This window comes from Gopherus flavomarginatus, chromosome 6 (genome assembly GCF_025201925.1).
Source record: "Gopherus flavomarginatus isolate rGopFla2 chromosome 6, rGopFla2.mat.asm, whole genome shotgun sequence".
Lineage (NCBI taxonomy): Eukaryota > Metazoa > Chordata > Testudines > Testudinidae > Gopherus > Gopherus flavomarginatus.
Genome location: NC_066622.1, coordinates 105,569,576 through 105,590,034, shown reverse-complemented (window position 1 = coordinate 105,590,034; position 20,459 = coordinate 105,569,576). Strand labels below are relative to the sequence as shown.

General features: G+C 43.3%; 1 protein-coding gene across 1 annotated transcript; it reads left to right on the top strand.

Annotated features, from left to right (window-relative positions):
• The first annotated feature begins 6,679 nt into the window (after positions 1–6,679).
• On the top strand, positions 6,680–8,210 carry CH25H (cholesterol 25-hydroxylase). The gene has a single exon (XM_050959697.1). It carries the CDS (start codon positions 6,702–6,704, stop codon positions 7,527–7,529), a length of 828 nt encoding a protein of 275 aa, XP_050815654.1. The 5' UTR covers positions 6,680–6,701; the 3' UTR covers positions 7,530–8,210.
• The last annotated feature ends 12,249 nt before the right edge of the window (positions 8,211–20,459 follow it).

Here is a 20,459-nt window from a genome sequence, read left to right as displayed (position 1 = left end):
GTCCGCCCATGCATACAATCCTGCTAACATGGTACACCCTCAGCTGCTCTCAACTGTCCTGAAATCCTCCAGCTTCTTGCCCCTCTAGGCTGTTGTCTCTCCAGGACTTGGCTGAATGCCCTTAGGTGCTACCTGCTGGTTTACATTATTCCATCCCCTCACCCCCTTAAAAGGATGCATCCCTGCATCCTGCTGCAGCTTTTTCAAATAGTCTTTAAGCCATCCAATCAGTCTGCACCTGCTGTGATCTGCCCTTAGGGCTGAGACTAGAGCCAGGTGTGAGTCACGGCAATGCTCTCCTGCTGAGCCCTCCCTGATGCCACATCAAGCATTTACTCACGCTCACTATCCCTATCTTTGCTGGGCTTTCTGACCAAGGAACATGGTTTAGGGGTTGTGTGTTTGAACAGGGGGAAACTATAATACAGGACCCCTGTGAGTATCTCAGCTGAGATTGGGTGGTTACTCAGGGTTCCAATGTAGGATCAGTGTCCGGGCATTGGGAATTAACAAAGGGCTTCAGCTAGTTGTAGTATACCACAAAAGATTGTTCATCCAGCTCTGGATATGGCTCATATAGCACTTTAGGCATTTTCCTGATGGCTGAAAAGGCATCATCACATTTTCTGTGTAATTTTTGACACTCCTTCTAATCTGGTCTTGTAATGAGATTTTGCTTTTAGCTGTTTTGAAAAACCTTGCAGCTTACTGCATTAAATAATAGTATTAGATTATAACATTAACACTAAGGCCTTTGTGTATGCAGGGTCTGTATATGCCTATTACAATGTAACTGCTATATGGTCTGTATTCTGTGATGGTGGGTTTTTTTATTTTGTTTTGATGCTTCATTATATGACTCTTCAAATGTAATTCTGTTGTGTTTGACTATGTTTTATGTACTCTTTCTTGCTTTATTAGATACACTAACTACTCATTTCTTCTAAATAAATATTTTGTTTTTAAAGAATAACTGCTTGTGTTGTCCATCCTTGAGCAGAAGGCTGTATCTGTGTTGTGACAGATCTGTTACCAATCTGCCCGGGGCATCAGGTAATCAGGCTGAGGCTGCATGATCTTTAGGGGAGGAGATGGAGGAGCACACCAAGTGACTAAATTTTAAAACTTTATTAATAAAATAACAGCGGAGAGTGCTGGGAATGCTCCCACATCACTCAGAGGAAGGAAGAACATGTTAGTACTCCAGCCCTAACCCACTTTCATACTCACACATACGTGACACGAGGCTGGCCAAGCCTGGGTGTAACATAAGACGATGAGAGGGAAGGGTGGATGGGAGTTCTTGTCCCATGTACGGGTCATCCGGGGTCTGCTGTTGATCTCCAATTTGCTTTGGCTCTCAGGATGGTTTTTAAGTCCTGGGTTCTTTCGGGGGCATCTCATTCAGGGACCTCTGTCCCCCTTGATCTTTGTACCAGTCCAAACCAGCTTTTTGTGGCTTCCTCAGCATTCCCAAAACATACTGGCTTCATAGACGCGAGACTGTTTTCCCCCTCGCTGGCCTTCACCGTCTTGCTAGTATTGCAATCCCCTGCAAGTCTGTTCACCTGAATCCTCCTTTCTCACAGCTGGTCAGGGTGGAATTCAGGCCCTCATCTTTCTTGGCAGGCATCCAAGAGTCAGATGTGTGCTGCAGCCTTGAGCTGGCAGGAGTCTGCGTCTTATCTTTGGATTGAGCTAGCTAAAGTGTCGAGTTAATCCGTTCTCTGCTCTCTTCCTTCCTCCCCCTTTTGGCCTCTCGCAACCTGCAAAGGAATCCTCCACTCCACATTCAGACCTTTTGACCCTCCACCAAAATGCCTTGCGATGCTTGCAACCATGTTAGCAACATGTAGTGCTGATCTGGCTTCCCAGGGGACCTGAGGAAGGGGGCCATTGGGTTGTGACAGTGTCCTTCCAAGGGTTAGCTTGCTTTGGGGAGCCCTCTTCAGATCGGAGACATGCCCCCTGGTAACACCTTGGCAGTTCCTCTACAGCAGATCACTACTTTATTGCCCCTTTAGATAAAGCAAATATTTGGGAACGCCTGTCCTAAGGTAGCACGTGCCTGCACCTATTTCTCTTTTGGTTGTGTAGAGACCCCCTTTGCTTACATGGAGCCTGAAGTTCCATGACACAAAAGCCTAATTGGACACACACGAGTTCTAAAACCATTTATATAAGACTATTAGGCACAGAAATAGGTTCAGAGCAACAGACTGAAAGGGTATGGGGGATCTTAAGAGAATTTGACAGCAACAGTGAAATAGTAAAAGAAAAAAATCCCAATGGCATAATTCCTTTCTCCACCTCTGGAGGTGTCAAAATCTTTACCCTTCACCTGATGCTTCTAATCCCACCGGTGGTGCACATAAAGCTGAGATGCACTAGCCTTTTGAGATGCATGGTTCGGTTGCTACTTAGTTTGGACCAAAGACCTGGTGGGGTACGTTGCTCCTCGACTACTAAGCCTTCACCTTCCCTCAGGACACATGCGAGCCTAAGTCCAAAGTGTTTACCAGGCCCATGGATAGCAATTCCAGGCCCCAGGGCCAGGGCTGTCCCGGGGGCAGGGGGGCTGGGATGGAAGTGACAATTTGTCACTTCTGGGACCAATTGCACCAGCCCACAGGGTTTAGAGCAGTCATGTGCACCTAGGAGCCCTGTGGCCCCCCCCATGATTTAAAAGGGCCCGGGGCTCCTGGCTGCTGCTGCAGGGTGGTGGCTGGAGGTCCCTTGGCCCTGGGCAATTGCCCCCTTTGTCCTCCTTCCCTCATCAGCGGGCCTGGTGTTCACCCCAGCCCCAGTCTTGCAGTGTCCATCACAGTCTTGTTCCTTGGGTTCACACACACTCGCAGCCAGACCACCATCCTTCCACTAAGGCTTCCCCGCCGCCCCTGCACACATTGCAGCCAAGATGGTGCTCCTCCCAACTGTTGATTCTCATAGCTGCCGTCTGCTGGCTTATTACACTTTTCTTTCTTTAGCATCCTGCACCCTGAGGTGCATAGGGCATCCACCAGTTTCCACCATTTATTTCTGCCCTGTGCTGATATGTTCAGGCTTCTGAGTGTCATGTTGATGGATTTTACTTTTCTCTGTTGTTCTGCATGATGTTTCTCTGGGTTGCCCTCCTTTTCACTTTCCAGGTAGTGTCCACATTATCACTTGCAGCAGAAGTTGTGTTAATGGCATCTATAAAGAGTGTCCTGATATGTCCATCAGTGTCATCTTACCATGTTTGATGCTTTAAGTGGGTTTTCTTGACAAAGAATTTCTGATGTTGCAAGAAACTTTCCACTGGAAATAGAAGGTTGGTTTTTTTTTCATATACTACTTGTATAATATAATGACACTTGAGGGTTGGGGGTATAAAAACTTGGAACTACATAAAAATGCATCAGTATGGGAACAAAGAGAACACAGTATTCCTTCTATTGTGGACTTGAAGACAGTAGGAAGTTGTGCCATTTCACCTATACTTAGTATAGCTGAAGTGGTACAATCCCTCCTAAGGTGGATGCAGTAATATCTGTATAAAGGTGATTCCTGTATGTGCAGGAAATTAACTCAACTGGTATAAGTGCATCCACATTAGGACTTGTATGAGTGTATCTATTTTAGTAAAAGTCAACTCCTCCCCCCTCCCACAACTGAAATAGTCATCATACTTGTAAAACTTTTAAGTGTAGAGTTAGGTCTGAGTTAGGCTTATACTCTAACAAGGTAATCAGGATCAAGAAAGCAAGAGACTAGAGACACAGTTAATCAATTGACACACAGGCTTACATTTTAAAAAAGACACGCAACATGTGAAGCATATGTATAAGCCTAGTATTTGCAGACTCCAGTGTGTGCACACATCAAGTGTTTTGTGTATACAAAAGGATGTGTGTTTTGTCTACACACTTTAAAACATTTGGGCCAAAAAGTTTCTGATTAGAATTGTGGGCTAAAGCTTTCAATGAAGCTGTCTGCAAGATGAATTTGGATTTATCATCTTCTTCTCATCCTCTGAAGGCATGTAGGAGTTTATTTAAAAAAAAAACAGAAATAAAAAAGGCATGTCCTATACTCAGCCTCTTGCAAAACAAATATTTTTCTGATATTAAAGCTATGTTAGTTTAGCCATAGACAGCGCAAATAATTTTGCCATTACTGAATTGAAGGACTAAGTAAATCTTGGATTGTGATCAAAGTTACATCAATGCATGGGGGTTTGTTTTTGTTTTTAAATTAGTTATTGGGATTAAGGTAAACTCTGAGGACACAATTTATTTTGATGGCAGCTTTGAGTCTCAGCAGCTCATGAAACTCCATCTGAATTAGAAACTGCTTTTAATGGTTTATTATACACTGATAAAAGCATAAAGCAAATATTTACTTCCAAAATAGCCAATATAACTAAGTCTTTCTGACACAAACTTTTATCTTAAAACCACTTAATCTTATGTCATTGATAAAGCCATTTGAAATCTGGTTTTGGCCACAAGGTGGTGCACATGCACTTATGAATAATCCTCTGCATCTAGTTCCTGTTATTTCAAAGGGGCTTTCTGAACAGTCTCAGAACAAACCCAGTAGCTATTAGCACAGGCTGTTTTTACAGACCTCAACCACAGGGATTATACAACTTGTTTCACACAGCTTCTTGGAGATAAGTCTTTATGTAAGGACCCAAGTTATCTTTCCTTTTTGTATCATGCTTTGTAGCATGTTCTAAAATAACAGCAACAGGGAAGCATTTACCCTCCTTTGCTGTAGTATCTGTAGCTTAGGCAAGGCTTGAATGACACTCTTCTCCAGCTGCTGTCCTACAGAGCTTGTCTACCCTGCTCCCCAACTCCCTTTTCCTGTAAGGGGCTTAATGTGCATTGGGACCTGTCCTCTGATCTATCCCAGTAACTGTGGACAGTAGGATGGAATTTGACACCCCTCCCCACCACACACTGCTCTAAGCGCTGATCTTGGGTCCCTATCAAAATATTCTGAGAAAACAAATACAGAATTATCTTCATTGCTAACATTTCCCTCACCAAGCTGTTAGGCTTGTGCAGACGAGCTCCACATTGTGAGCCTCACCCCTGGCAGCTGGGAGTAGGAGGGAGTTTTGGAGTCACGCACTCATATGTATTCTGTGGGTATTCAGCTGCAGGACCTCATTCCAATAGATGGGTTGTTCAACCTAATCTCTATAGCAAGACCCTTTGATTTTTGTGAGGTAACAATTTGCAATCCTGTAGCATATGGACACTTTGGCAGCATCATGAACTGAGTGAAAAAAGCTAGGTGTATGATGAAGAGTTAAATACAGAGAGGCTATGAAAGTACTTATTTCAATAGTTGCTCAGTAACTGAAATGCTTTTCAGTTTGTTTTACATTGACACAGAAACCTTGGGGCTTGTCCATGTAGTGCATTAATCTGCACCAGAGAGGTGTAAATTCTAGTGTGCACTAATGTGTTTTGTGCTAACTGGCCCGTGTGGACCCTGCTGGTGCATACTAAAAGTTCCCTGGTGTGCGTTAATGTACTATTTGATGTGGACTGACAAAAACACCTCAGTTTGGTGTGAGATGATGTATTTAAATAAAATAAAATAACCAATGGCCCAATTTTGCACCCAGCTTAAATCAATGTCACTTCCTTTAGTGGGTGTAGGATCACAACCTGAATATATGCTGTGAACTAGACAGATGTGGGCCAAAGGCACAAATTCAGCTCCACAGCTTGATTTACGGGGTTGATTGTGCCCATTATGGAGATTAGGAGCGAGTAGCCTAAAACAGACTCACTGCTTTGTGCACTTTTTAAACATCCCCACATTGGACAAATTGAAAAGATAATTGATTGAGCACCAGGTGATTAACCAGTTAAAGTGATTCTGCTTGTCAGCAGAGGACAGTGAAAAGAAGGGGGATATGGTAGGAAAGGCTGGAAGAAAAGGCCAGGGAACCCAAGCCCCGTGTCTGGGCAGAAGGTAAAAGCCTTATGCTGTTAGGGACAAGCACTTGTCTAGCATATGGTAACTAAAGCACATGGTGATGTATTTGGAAGGAGAGTGTGTCAGGACTTTTTACAGAGAGGAATCCGAGGTGAGGGAACCCTGCCCTAGAACGGCAGTTTGCAAGATATGTGTGGACCTGGGTTCCAATTTCTATCCTTCTCACCTCATAAGAGTTTGGGGATCAAATGTGGGGTTTAAATTGGGTAAATCTTTTAGTATGAATTATAGAAAAAAATACAACATTTTGACCTGATTAATGTGTAGCTATGGGTGTTGAGGCAGAGCTGCCACTGCTTTAATTTACAAAATGATACAATGACAGTTCTTTAAAATGTATGGGGTAAAGTGGCACAGAAAATCCTACTCCAACCTTTTCTCCTGTTTGTAGTGTTCAGGGATAGCACACTCGTTTGTTTCTAGTTATCATTCATATAATCAGTGAGGGGTTTTTGGTATATTAATGATTGCCTTGTCCTGTAACTATTCATCAATTTACAAAATTAGGCTCCAGTATAGATGGGCTAATGAGACACATCTACCAGCTCTGACACTGTAATGCACTTTGTTGTTTTTGGACTGAGAGAGAGAGATTTCCTTCTGGAGTGCTTGCGACCACATTTTTATGATGTCACTAACTGGGTGGGGTAAAGCCTTACAAAAGCAGCACAATCACAGCAGCTTCAGACAGCATCAACATGAACTGCAGCGTGCACCACAGAGTGCTGCTCAGTTACGGAATGGAGAAGAGGCTAGACCCAGTCACTCTGCAGCTCATCTGGGACTTTGTCAAAGCAAAGGAGCAATTGCTGAAGTCACCTTACTTTCCAGTGCTGTTTTCTTTTACAGTTTACATGACTTTCTGTCTTCCTTACGTTGCACTGGACTTCTTAAGCACTAAAGTACCAGCTGTGAGAAAATACAAAATCCAGTCTCTGAGTTATCCAACTCTGGGAATGATGGTACCTTGTATGATTCAATGTGTCTATCATCACGTTGTCTTTATCTTCCCAGCGACACTTGCTCATTGGTACTGGAGACCAGTGGATATACCAGTAATGGCTCCAGAGCTGCCGAGGGTCCTGCTGGATGTAACTGTTTGCCTGCTTCTCTTTGACTTCCAGTATTTTCTGTGGCATTTGCTTCATCATAAGGTGCCTTGGCTCTACAAGACTTTTCACAAGGTTCATCATAAGCATGTATCTACGTTTGCTCTTACCACACAGTACTTAAGTGTTTGGGAGTTACTTTCACTGGGATTTTTTGCTGCCATAAATCCAGTGTTGCTGAACTGCCATCCTTTGACAGAAATGATTTTCTTCCTTGTTAATATCTGGCTGTCAGTGGAGGATCATTCAGGCTATGAATTTCCATGGTCAACAAACAGACTGATGCCATTTGGCTTGTATGGAGGAGCTCCGCATCACGATCTCCATCACCTGAAGTTCAAGTGTAACTATGCTCCTTACTTCACCCACTGGGACAGACTATTTGGAACACTTGGTCGGGCACATTCACAACGATAACAGGGAATTCGTCTGTTACCTAGCTAATTTTGTACAGCTAATAAATTAAGATAATATTTTTTTCAGAGCCACAGAAATATATAGTACGGAATATATAAATACACCTCTACCTCGATGTAACATAACCCGATATAACACGAATTTGGATATACTATGGTAAAGCAGTGCTGCGGGGGTGGGGCTGCGCAGTCCGGTGGATCAAAGCAAGTTCGATATAACACAGTTTTACCTATAACACGGTAAGATTTTTTGGCTCGCGAGGACAGCGTTATATTGAGGTAGAGGTGTATAGTGTGAAAACCTTTATAACAAATCTAATTTAATGTCTATATATATTTATGGAATTGCATTTGTAATGTCTGTTACTACTTATTTGGAAACAATGTCACATTATAAGGAAAGCATAAGAGACAATTGCTGCCTTCTTTCCTTTGAATATGCTAGCTTTTATAAAGCATATTGTGCTACTGTGTTTTATACATACAGAGAAATATTTTCTTGCTGTTATAGGAGGACTTGTGATATGAATAGAAACAACACAATTTCTTAGACTTCTTAAAGCACACTTATTTAAAAAAGGTTGCTGCTGGATGGCATTAAATGTCTAATCTGATTCTGTTTTTCTTTGCAAGAATTTGGATCTTTATATTGCATACCCCCATATATGCTCTATTTTTTTAAGTGAGAAATAAATCTTTATTTGTTTAAAACTGTGTTTTGCTTCCTTATATTTGGTCCTCAGAAAATGTATGATTCTGATTTGAAATTCCTGTATCTGTCCTCCAACTAAGTTATTTGCTTTTGACTTGCAAAAACTCAGCTAGGAATCTGACTCAAATGCCCACAAAATTGAGGAATTTTTCCATTAATTTTCATGAATCTTGAAGGACATTGGTTGAAGAACAAGCAACTTTAAGGCTGGTAAGAGCTGTAACAGGACTTCTTCTCCACCTCAGTGGGTCCCATGCTCCCTTCTAGGGGTGGGTCAGGATCGAGTCTCATCTCTCAGAATTTCCTGCCTGTTTATAGTTGGTGGGGAAATTCTGTCTCCAAGTGGCCTGCCTGTTTCTGGGCCTCCTAGGTCCTTACTACTTCACTGGGGGCTTCTGGCCTCAGTGGACATCCAGGAAAAGGGGGTGGGAGGGTCTAATCCCATCTTCTACTCTGGACCCTAGCCCAGGGATCCTACAAGTAGAAGCCTCACACTGCCTGTTCCCAGGAAAAGCTGCTACCTTCCCTGGGCTACTTGCCCATGCCCCTTGGCTTATTGCCTCCACTTTGCTTGGGCAAGATTCTTCCCAACCCTCCTGACAGAGGAGGGAGAACCCCTAGTCTCTGATAGCCCTTCTGGGCATGACAGCACCACAGCAAACACATGGCTCAATCTCTCCTCTCTAGAAGGGTCCTTTTCTTCAGGTCTTTGGACGTGGAACAGTCCTTAGCTCCTGTTTAGGGTAGAGTTTCTCCCCAATCTCTATACCTGTGGGGTTCATTTCCTGGTCCTTGTCAGCTTCCACTCAGCTCTTCTCCCACAACACCTATCATGCCTCTGACTGCCTGAGGAAGTCTTTTAACCTGTTCTGTCAGGTTCTTAATTGGCTCCAGGTGTTAACCTGGAGTAACCCCTGCTCAGTTACCAGGTGAAGAGGGACCGCTGCTTATCCTGAGGCTAATATTCTTTCCTTCCGGCACTCTCCTATAGCAGTCTGGCCTGCTCACAGAGCATAGTTATTGTCTGGATAGTCCAGAAATAAAAGGCTCATAGAAGAATGTAAACATACAAGTCTAGAGGCAGATCCCATGCTCCTCTCTCAGCAAAATCCCTAGTGATTTCACTGGGTGTTCTATTAGTGAAGTAGTACAGTATTGTTCTCCAACTGCAAATCCTGAAAAGCTCCTGCTTTGGATTTCTAGTAAACCCCACACAGACACAGGTGAAGGTATGGTTTTACGGGGCAGGATGATAATTCTGTATACATATTGCATCATCCCAAAATGCACTTGTATTTAATTTTCTTTAGCAGAAGAATTTCACAGGCTCTTAAGAGGCTGATCAACCTGGAATAAAGGTCTTTGTTGCTGTTTGAGACTGTCAGGTTGTATGGTAAAGGTGGCAGCACACTTTAAGAAATATTTGGGGGAGGGGCAGAAGGCTTGGGGGAAAGCCATAGGACATTTTTAGTAGCTGTTTGGGGTGATTACTTCATTAGTGAAATATCTCCATATAAAAATCTATGAAACATTACAGTTTTGTTACCCTGAAAAGATGTTACCTACCTAAAACCACATTTTGATTTTAAAGGGGACTAAATAAAATTAGATTTTTAAAAAGAATATAACCAGCTGATGTGTTCACTGACTAAGCAGAAATAAAGACCCATCTAATCTGGCTGATTATAATAATCTTAAATATTGTGGGGTGCAGCGCAAGGAAAAGAAGTGTTCTCTTTTATGGCAAATGAGACAAATTACAAACTCTGATTTCTCTTTAACCAATATATCAGCTTTGAAGTAACCTAAGGCTCAAAGCTCTACTCTTAAACTCAGGAAAAATTTCCACTGACTTCAGAAGGCCAAATTCTTAACTTCTAGTGATGATATTCAGTGTCTTCAATGGGAGTTTGGTATTATACTGGACATGTGATGTTGTGATCTTGTCAGATCTCCATGCTAAACAAGGTTAAGCCAAGCCAATACATGGATAGTATCTCTGTTTAAAAATAAAAACAAAAACCTATGAACAGATGCTACAGGAAATAAAAATGGTAATCCAGTAAGTGCTCTCTTTGACGTGATACTGAGTTAATGCTAGAGTACAGTGAAGACTCTGCTGATGGAGATGCTGTGTTTTGAGCACCTGCCTACTCAGTTAGGGTTGCCAGGTGTCTGGTTTTTGAGTGGAACGTCTGGTCAAAAAGGGAACCTGGCAGCATCTGGTCAGCTGCTAAAGGTCTGGTTACCTGCAGTAATCAGTCTCTGCTCCCAGGGGGGCAGGAAGAGCAGCAGTTGCTGCTTGAGCCTGGAGGAGTGGCTTTGCTTAGCAGCTGCTGCTCTTCCTGCCCCCCAGCCTGATGAAGAGAACTGACTGGCTCCCAGACCAGGCTCCAAAGTCAGAACTGGTGCTGTCTGAAGGGGCACAAGGGGGGAATCCTGTCTGCCTCCCTGGCCTGCTGTGCCTTGATTTCCCCACCCCAACCCCTCGCTCCAGGGACCCCCCGCCATCCCATTGTGCCCTAATTTCCCTAGCCCTTCACTCTGGGGACTGACTCCTGCTGTGCCCCAATTGGGCAGACAGGCAGGCTCCGCATCAACTCCTCCCAGCCCAACTCTGCAGGCAGCAGATGAATCCTGGAAGATGGAGGTAGAAAGTGAGCATTGGAGTGGGAAGACTGGTGGAGCAGGGGCATTCGGTTTCAGAGATTATAAAGCAATCCTGTTAAGGAGCTGCAAAAGGAGGAGTGTTAAGCCAAGTATTCTAGGCAAATGCTAAGTGAGTTGGTTTCACTCAGCCTTTCTGCTACCACCAGAGGAGAGGATGGCCATGGGATAGTTATTTCTCACATCCCACTGGGCCTCTGTCTATTAAGCCATCTCCACTATTCCAAATCTCAGAGCAACTTCAAATAGCTTCCATATTTAATTTTTAAAGCCAAGCTCCAAGAAAAATATTTCCTCCCTTACTCATTTATGGAACTTCCTCCAAAATTACACTGTTGTGAAGCTAGTGTTAGGCAATCAGGTCTGGAACATGAGGCAAGATAAGGCATGGTATTGCATGAGCTTGCAAGGCTAGAAGTTTTGTACTATTGGGAAAGGGAGAGTTCCTCACTGTAGGTCTGACACACAGAACACTCTTCTTGCCCTGAAGGGGCTTGAGATACATGACTAACTTGTGGTAGAGTATAGCAATCAGTTTAATGTTCTCACTGGTCTCACCCAGTGAGAACATTAAACTGATTGCTATACTCTGCTGTCAAAATTACCATTGGCCTCAGCACAGTAACTCCTCATTTAAAGTCATCCCGGTTAACGTTGTTTCATTGTTATATTGCTAATCAGTTAGGGAACATGCTCGTTTAAAGTTGTGCAATGTTCCCTTCTAATGTCATTTGGCAGCTGCCTGCTTTGTCCACTGCAGGAAGAACAGCCCGTTGCAGCTAGCTGGTGGGGGCTTGGAACCAGGGTGGACCGGCAGCCCCCCATTTGCTCCCCGCTCCTCTAAGTTTGCTGTGCTGCAGCCGCCCATCAGGCTAGCAATTGCAGCTATCCCTCCCTCTATTGCCATGTGCTGCTCCTGCCCTCTGCCTTGGAGCTGCTCCCTGAGACTCCTGCTTTCTGTGCAGAGGGGATGGGAGAAAGAGGGGGGCTGTCAGTGTGTCCCCCTCCCCCTGCTCCTGCACCCCTCTTACCCCATCTTCCATAGAGCAGGGGGGACATACAACAGAGCTCAGGACAGAGGGAGCTTTCTGGCAGCAGCTGTGGTCTCAGCAAGCTGATCTAATTCACAAGGCAGTGTACTTAGGGGGGAAATGTGCATCTCTCTCTCTCTCACGCGCACACACACAGTGTGTGTCTCTGTCTCTGTTGCTGTCTCCCCTCCCTCCATTCCTGCTGCCTTGTAGAGTGTGAGAGTTAACCCTTAAGGGCTCAGCCAATTGCTAGTTCTTCATTTAGCAGTAAGGCTTGCCTTGGGAACTATCCCTCCTTCTGACTTCTCCACCTCAACCAAGCTACACAATCATCATCACTGTGTACCAGTATTAAATTATTTGTTTAAAACGTATACTATGTTGTAGCGGGGTGACCACCTGCTCCAGCCTGGAAGCACGGGGGGGGAGGGGGTTTGAAAAGCCCTGCAGAGGGCTAGGGCTGGGCAAGGTAAAAAGGCTGGGCTGATTGGGGGAAATGGCTGTAGTTGGGGCCACACCCCAAACAGACTCAGCTGGCCCTATAAAGGGAGAAGGGCCTGGCTGCAGGGAGCTAGAGACAGGGTACCTGAGTGGAGCAGGACTGGGGGACAGGCTGAGGCGCTCCAGCCTGGAAAGCCTCAGGCTGTAGCCTAGCATAAGGCCAACAGGTACTGGGGGTTGCAGAGGGCAGCCTGGGGTAAGCCAAGAAGCAGGTCCAAATCCTCCTTGCCTGTGATGAGTGGCTGATACTGCAGTCTGCCCCAGGCTGTGGGGGCTAGACAATGGCTGGCAGTAGCCTGATACTGAGGTGAGGTGGGAATAGTGGGTGGGGGTTCCCTGGGGAGGGGAGACCCTAAGACTTAAGGGTTACTACCAGGGGGCAGCACCCCAGGTAAAAGGGCACCATGTCCGGGGAGGGACACGGGGCCAGAGGACAAGCAGATCACCAGCTTGCAGAGGGTGCTCCAGAAGTGGAATAAGCTAATTCCCAGGACTGAGTCTGCGTGTGTGTGTGTGTGTATATATATGTGTGTGTGTGTGTGTATATATATGTCTTTTGTCTGGTGGAAAAAAATGTTCCCTGGAACCTAACCCCCACATTTACATTAATGCTTATGGGGAAATTGGATTGGCTTAACATCATTTTATGTAAAGTTGCATTTTTCAGGAACATAACTAGAATGTTAAGTGAGGAGCTACTGTACATACTTTCAGTGTTTACAGGATCAATAGTTCCAGAGGGGTAGCCATGTTAGTCTGTATCCACAAAAACAACAAGGAGTCCAGTGGCACCTTAAAGACTAACGGATTTATTTGGGCAGCAGGCCCAGAATTGGGAAGGGCACTTGCAGACAGAATTTCCCCACCAACTATAAAAACAGAGGGGCACTAGAGGATGAGAGTTGAGGAAGCATTGTTCTAAGTTAGCCATAAAAATGTTGACATACTGTAAGGCCATGCAGGTAACCATAGCAGTACCACTGGCTTGTAGGTGTAGGTTGTCCCCAAATCTGAAATGGTTTCTGAAATAACTCCTATCTATCTTTGAGACACCACTTACTTCCTGAGGACACTACAATGGATTGGTGATCTTCCTGAAAACACTATCTTGGCCACCATAGATGTGGATGCTCTTTACAATAATATTCCATACGAGGATCAACTACAAGCTGTCAGGAACAGTATCCCTGATGTACACTACATTGATAAATCTTCCTCATATGGACCCCTGGGAAGAAGGCCCTTTTTGAAATCCAGGTGGAATTCTTCAATTTCCACCCCACCTCAGTCTGGACCAGTCCACACAAGAGATCCACTTCCTGAACACTACAGTGGAAATAAGTGATGATCACATAAACACCACCCTATACTGGAAACCTACTGACTGCTATACTTACCTACATGCCTCCAGCTTCCATCCAGGACACATCCCACGATCCATTGTCTACAGCCAACTCTTAAGATATAACTGCATTTGCTCCAATCCCTCAGACAGAGACAAACACCTAAAAGATTTCTATCAAGCATTCTTAAAACTACAACAGCCTCCGGGGAAGTGAAGAAACAGATTGACAAAGCGAGACAGGTACCCAGAAATTATCTGCTGCATGACAGGCCCAACAAGGAAAATAATAAAACACCACTGGCCGTCACATACAACCCCCAGCTAAAACCTCTCCAGCGCATCAATGATCTACAAGCTATCCTGGAAAATGATCCCCCACTTTCACAAGCCTTGGGGGGCAGGCCAATCCTTGCTTACAGTCTCCCAACCTGAAGCAAATACTCACCAGTAAATACAACACAACCACAGAAATGCTAACCCAGCAACCAATTCCTGTAACAAACCCCATTGCTCTCTCTGTCCCCATATCTTCTCTAGTGAGATAGGATCCAGCTGCACATCTACTAATGTGATACATGCCCTTCATGTGCCAGCAATGCTCCTCTGCCATGTACATTGGCCATATCAGACAGTCTCTATGTAAAAGGATAAATGGACACAAATCAGACATCAGGAATGATATCCTACAAAAGCCAGTAGGAGAACACTTCAGTCTCCCTGGACACTCAACAGATTTAAAAGTAGCCATTTGTCAATAATAATAAATAAATAAAACACTTCAAAGGGACACTGCAGAGCTACAATTCATTTGCAAACTTAACATTATCAATTTGGGCTTGAATAGGGACTGGGAGTGGCTGGCTTACTACAAAAGCAATTTTCCCTCTCTTGGTATTGACACCTTCTTATCAGTTATTGGGAGTGGACTAAATCCACCCTGAGTAAATTGGCCTTCAACATTGGTTCTCCATTTGTAAGGTAACTCCCTTCTCTTCATGTGCCAATATAGATTTGTGCCAGTTTCTGTAATTTTCACTCCATGCATCTGAAGAAGTGGGTTTTTTGCCCACGAAAGCTTATGCCCAAATAAATCTCTTAGCCTTTAAAGTGCCACTGGTCACCTCCATTGTTTTTACAGGGTTAATGTTTTTTCCTCACATGAACATCAGGGAGAAGTGACTTGATCTCAAATGACTTGCCCCTTAAAACACAAAGGGCCTGTTACCCCATTCACAATCAATTAAGCAATCAAACAGTAATCACTCTCTCCATCCCAGAACCAAGCAGCTAGTGGCAGCATTACACAGAGTGCAGCCCAGACAGTAAAGAATACACAAACAGTTGGAATTACAGGAGGAATCTCATGTAAGCCAAGTGTGTTACCTCAACGGAAACTTGTCCAGGACCATGGGACTAACCCTCCTAACACTGGGAAAATGTGTCATGGAATATTTAATAGCTACAGCTGTCAGGCTTTTAAATCTCTCTCCCCAAAAAAGGGCACTGTGCTGTTGGCATAATGCTGAAGGTAACTCCAAGGTATTGTCACAGACTCAAGGTATGTCTACACTGTAGTCAAGAGGTGTGATTGCAGCACGTGCTGACTATTGAGGATATTGTACTCTTCCCTCTCAGGGTACATCTACAATGAAATCAAGGATTGCTGCTCCTTAGGCACCCCAAAGAAATCATTAGCCCTAGTACCGGCAGCAGGGGCAACGTCACCCACTAACCTCCCAAGTACAATCCTGCCCAGGGTGCATACTTGGAAGGTTAGCCCATGCTGCTGTCCTGCTGTTGCAGCTATACTGCAGTTACTCAAGCTAGCTCTGCTCTAGCTAGAGCAAAGCTAGACTTCAGTGTGCCTAAGGAACAGCAATCCTTGATTGCATTGCAGACATCCCCTGAGAGGGAAAAGTGCCACATCCTGAATAGTCAGCACCACTTCCTGTAACAGTTGTTCAAATTTCTTGGAGACCTTACATCCACTAATCAATCCCAGTCCAAGTCTCTGAGACTTGGTAAGAATACAAACTAAAGTTGTATTTTTGCGCTAAGTGAAATACAGATTCCTGCAGCGTCAAATTAAAAAGCAGTGCCTTGCATTTCTAGAAGTTAATGCTTTTGCCTGCTTTCCTTTTCCTTAAGTAACCCCTCTGCCAAGCGCCAATGGCAGCAACAAGGCCTAGATTCCATCTGGGTAGGTGTCCTTCTACTACAATAAATAAAAATATAGTCAGAGCCCCCGTCCAATGCTGTATTCCTATTTCTCTCTGGGGTACTAAAAACAGTAGCAGTGGATAGGTCCTAGTGCCTGTTCTTCTCGCCTGGTTGGGCAAGGTGAATGCCTTCAAGGCCCATCCTTCTTTAAAAAAAAAACAAAACAAAAAAAACCCTACTTGTGCAAGGCAAGAGAAAGAAGACCTTGCAGCCCTGACTAGTGAGATCCTGATTCCCTAAGTCTGCTGTATTGGAGCAGTCCAAAATGATGTATGCTGAGGTAGATGCACTAGCTTCACCTGGTTTGAGAGGAACTCTGTTACCCAATAATGGTAGATAATAAGGATAGTCAGGCATTTTTAAAGTGGTCTTGAAATATTCAAGGGTTCAGTATTAATAGCCAGAATAAATGCTGACAAAGTATTTTTATATAACAACAAGAGAGTAGATTTCCTACAGGAAACTCACTTTAACTGCAAAAGAACACAGTAAATTATAGACAGAAATGTGGAGAAAATTGTTACTCATTAAATGGGAAGGGAAAGAAATATATTAATTATTAAGAAGCTGCACGGGTGACACAGAACACATGCACAGAGTAGGCTCATGGAATTCTGTTTAGTTGTAACATATTTATTATTGCTTTTATTAAATAGATTTCAAAACCTATACCAGGGTGCATAAGTATCAGCATCATCTTTAGAGTTGGGGAGAAATGAAAGTATTTGCCCAAGGTCACAGTGGATATTGGTGATATTGATTAAACATATAACTCAAGTCTCCAGAATTCCCAGGTGAAGTCCTGGCTTGCTGGTCAATGGCAAAACTCCAGCTGATTTCAATGGGGCTAGGATCTCAGTCCCAATCTAGTCCCCTGAGGTACACTTATTCTGGCCAGCACATCTTTAAGTATATATTAAGCACACAATTTATATGAAAGGAACTCTTACCTTTAGAAAATAGTAATCTTTTCAGGTGTGGGTCTTTGAGTACAGCAGATTTCAGTTGCCACGTAAATTGTAGGTGAGACAACCTGACCCCAGTTGTATAAACCCAAAATGTAAAAGATGGAAATGGAGAAGAATCATTCACTAATTCACTGAATGTATATATGGAGAAAAAAGAATGGATTTGGTTGCATGTTTATCTTTTATGTCCACTGGGTTTTCTTTTACACAAGGACTGATTACATTTTGGTTTCCTATGCGCTTGTTGTTATATTAATAATACCAGACAAAGCAAGGGCAGAAATAGCAGTTTGGATTCAACCTTCCTTTGCCTAAAGACATGCTAAGGTGTCTATTAGCTGATATACAAATCTACAATGACCATAAACACTTAGTGTCAGAACCTAGAACTCTGAATTATCCTATGACAACATGGGAGACATCTGTGCATGCTTCCTCTGTCCCAACACAGGACACTTACAAAAATGAAGATACTGAATAAACAGAGTAAAAGCTAGACCTATGCTAAAAATAGATGTATACATATTAGAGAGACAATGTGGGAGAAGTAGTATCTTTCAGTGGCCCTACTTCTGTTGATGAAAGACATGCTTTTGAGCTTCGCCGAGATCTCCAGGTCTGGGAAAAGTACTCAGAGTGTCACCATTAACTACAAGGTGGAACAAATTGTTTAGCATAAATAAACACATATTGCAAGAGACCATTCAAGGTGAAATGCCCAGTTAACATCTTTGCAGTCATGGACAAAGAAGGTGGGTTAATCGGTTACAGATTGTTGTAATAAGCCATAAATCCAGTGTCTTTATTAAAACCATGATTTTTAGTGTCTAGCAAAGCTATGAATGTAAGCTCCTAGGCTCATCTTTTGAGGGTTTTGTGCAGACTTCCTTTGAGGATGACGACTGAGAGGTCAAATATAGAGTGATTGTTCTGTGAAAAATATTAACCCACAGGTGATATTGTGTTTTACCCTTTTTATCATTTTTCTATGTGAGTTTATTCAAGAACATAGGAATTGCTTGGTTTCACCCACACAGTTGATATTGGGGCACTTAGGCATGAGGACCTCATCTAGTGCACTATCACAACAAGTGATGTAGGATGCATTAATCTTGAAAGGTGTGTTGAGGGGGGAAGGGTGAATATCGTAGTAATGGAGATATTTCTGCAAGTTTTGAGTCTGTTATGGCAGGGTCTGGTGCCACTTTGAGTTGGTGGGGTCTGGTCTGTTGGGACCTTGCTTCTGATGATGAGCTTGTCAAGGTGTGGGTGTTTGAACACCAAAACAAGGGGTTCAGGAAAGTCCTTTCAGGATGTGGTCCCCATCAAGTATGGGTTGTAGTTGTTTAATGAAACCTTGTATGGGTTCCTGTGTGAGGTGGTAAGTATCAGCTAAGGGTGTGTGGTTGGTGGGCTTTTTTTTTTTCTATATTGAAGTAGGTTCTCTTGGGGTATCTGGGCCCATTTCATGATACAATCTACTTCTCTGGTGGAGTGTCCTTGTTTGGTAAAAGTGGTTGTAAGTGTGTTAAGGTGTATATCCCAGACTTTTTCCTCTGAACATATTTTGTGGTATCTGAGTGACTGGCTGTAGATAACAGATTTCTTAGTGTGTTTAGATTTGTGAAGTAAGGGTGGTGATTTGTGCGTTTCTTCTATATAATTGTCTGTGGGGTACCATTGTTAATGCTGATCTAGGAAGTTGATGCTGGTGTAGCAGTGTTCTAAAGAGAGTTTCATGGATGAGTGCTGATTGTTGAAGTTGTGGTGGAAATCTGAGGAGTTTGCGTTATCTGTCTAGAGGACGAATATATCATTGATGTTTCTCAGGTTTATCATTGGTTTTATGGTGTTTTTATCCAGAAATTCTTCCTCAAGATGGCACATGAAGACCGTGGCATACTGGGGAGCCTTCCTAGTATCCCTGGCTGTCCCCATAATTTGTACAAAGTATTTGTTGCTGAATGTAAAATTTGTAAGGGCGAGGATGAAATGGATGATTTTGGTGATGGATTGGAGTGGATATCTGAGTGCTATCAATTGTCTTGTAGCTATTTGAGGCAGGGAACAATGCAATCATTCTGAGGAATGCTGATATATAGGGACGTGTTAATGTTGAGGAGTTTCTGGAGGAAGTTGGTTGTGTCCTGGAGAAAGTTGGCCCTTTGTGTGGTGAGTGGTTTGAGGATGGCTTCTGTGAGTCCTGCTGTTCCTTCAGTAAGAATGCCATGGCCAAATATGATGGGTCTGCCTGAGTTTCCTTGTTTGCGTATCTTGGGAAGCATGTAGAATGTCCCTGGAGTGGGCTTGTGGGGGATGATGTTGTAGAGTTTTTCTTGGAGTTGTTTGAGGAAGGGTTTGATGATATCTTTAAATTCTTGGATGAACTGGCATGTGGGGTCGTCTCTGAGTTCTTTATAATAGGAAGTGTTGGAAAGTTGTTGGTTGGCCTCATTAACATAGGCATCGTGGTTGAGAAGTACGATGCCACCCCCTTTGTCTGCTGGTTTAGTCTTTTCAAAGTTCAGTTCATGCAACTTATTTCAGAGATTTAATACACCTTCAGTAAAAGTATAAAGTAAAAGGGAGCATCTCTGAAGCAGAGGAGAGGCAGTTAGAAGAAGCTGTGAGAGAAGAAGGACTTAGATGCTGAGCTAGTGGATGAACCAGAGCTGAGGTAAAAGCTGAGGAGAAAAATGGAAGAGGAGAATAAGAGGAGGGGACTGGGAAGTGAGAAGGTGGAAAGAAGAAGCAGTAAAAAAATAGAACCGGGCATGTGAGCAGACAGTCTTGGAGACAGGAAGTAGTAGAGTGAAATAAAATAGAATATCAAGGGGAAAAACAACTGAAAAGAAATATAATTGATGAAAAAGGGAATTGATTGAAAAGCTGTTAGAGCCTGAAAACAGTAAATGAGAAGTCCAACTGCCGACAACCTACAGTAAATGAACAGAGAAAATGACTGTGTGAACATCTGTTGACGCAATACAGTTCTAGAATGCCTAATCGCCAAGTGGGGATTACAAGGTGAAGAAATTAACAGAATGTTAGGAACCATTAGGAAAGGAATAGATAATAAGACAGAAAATATCATAATGCTTCTTTATAAATCCAAGGTATGCCCACATTTTGCGTTCAGATCTGGTCACCCCATTTCAAAATGCTATATTGGAATTGGAAAAGGTACAGAGAAGGGCAACAAAAATAATTAGAGGTATAGAACAGCTTCCATATGAGGAGAGAGTAAAAAGATTGGGACTGTTCAGCTTGGAAAAGAGACAACTAATGGGATAGGATAGAGGTTTATAAAATCTTGACTTGTGTGGAGAAAGTAAATAAGGAAGTGTTGTTGTTTTACTCCTTCACATAACATGACAACTAGGGGTCACCCAATTAAATTAATAAGCAGCAGGTTTAAAACAAACAAAAGGGTGTACTTCTTCACACAATGCACAGTCAACTTGTGGACCCCTTTGCCAGAGGATGT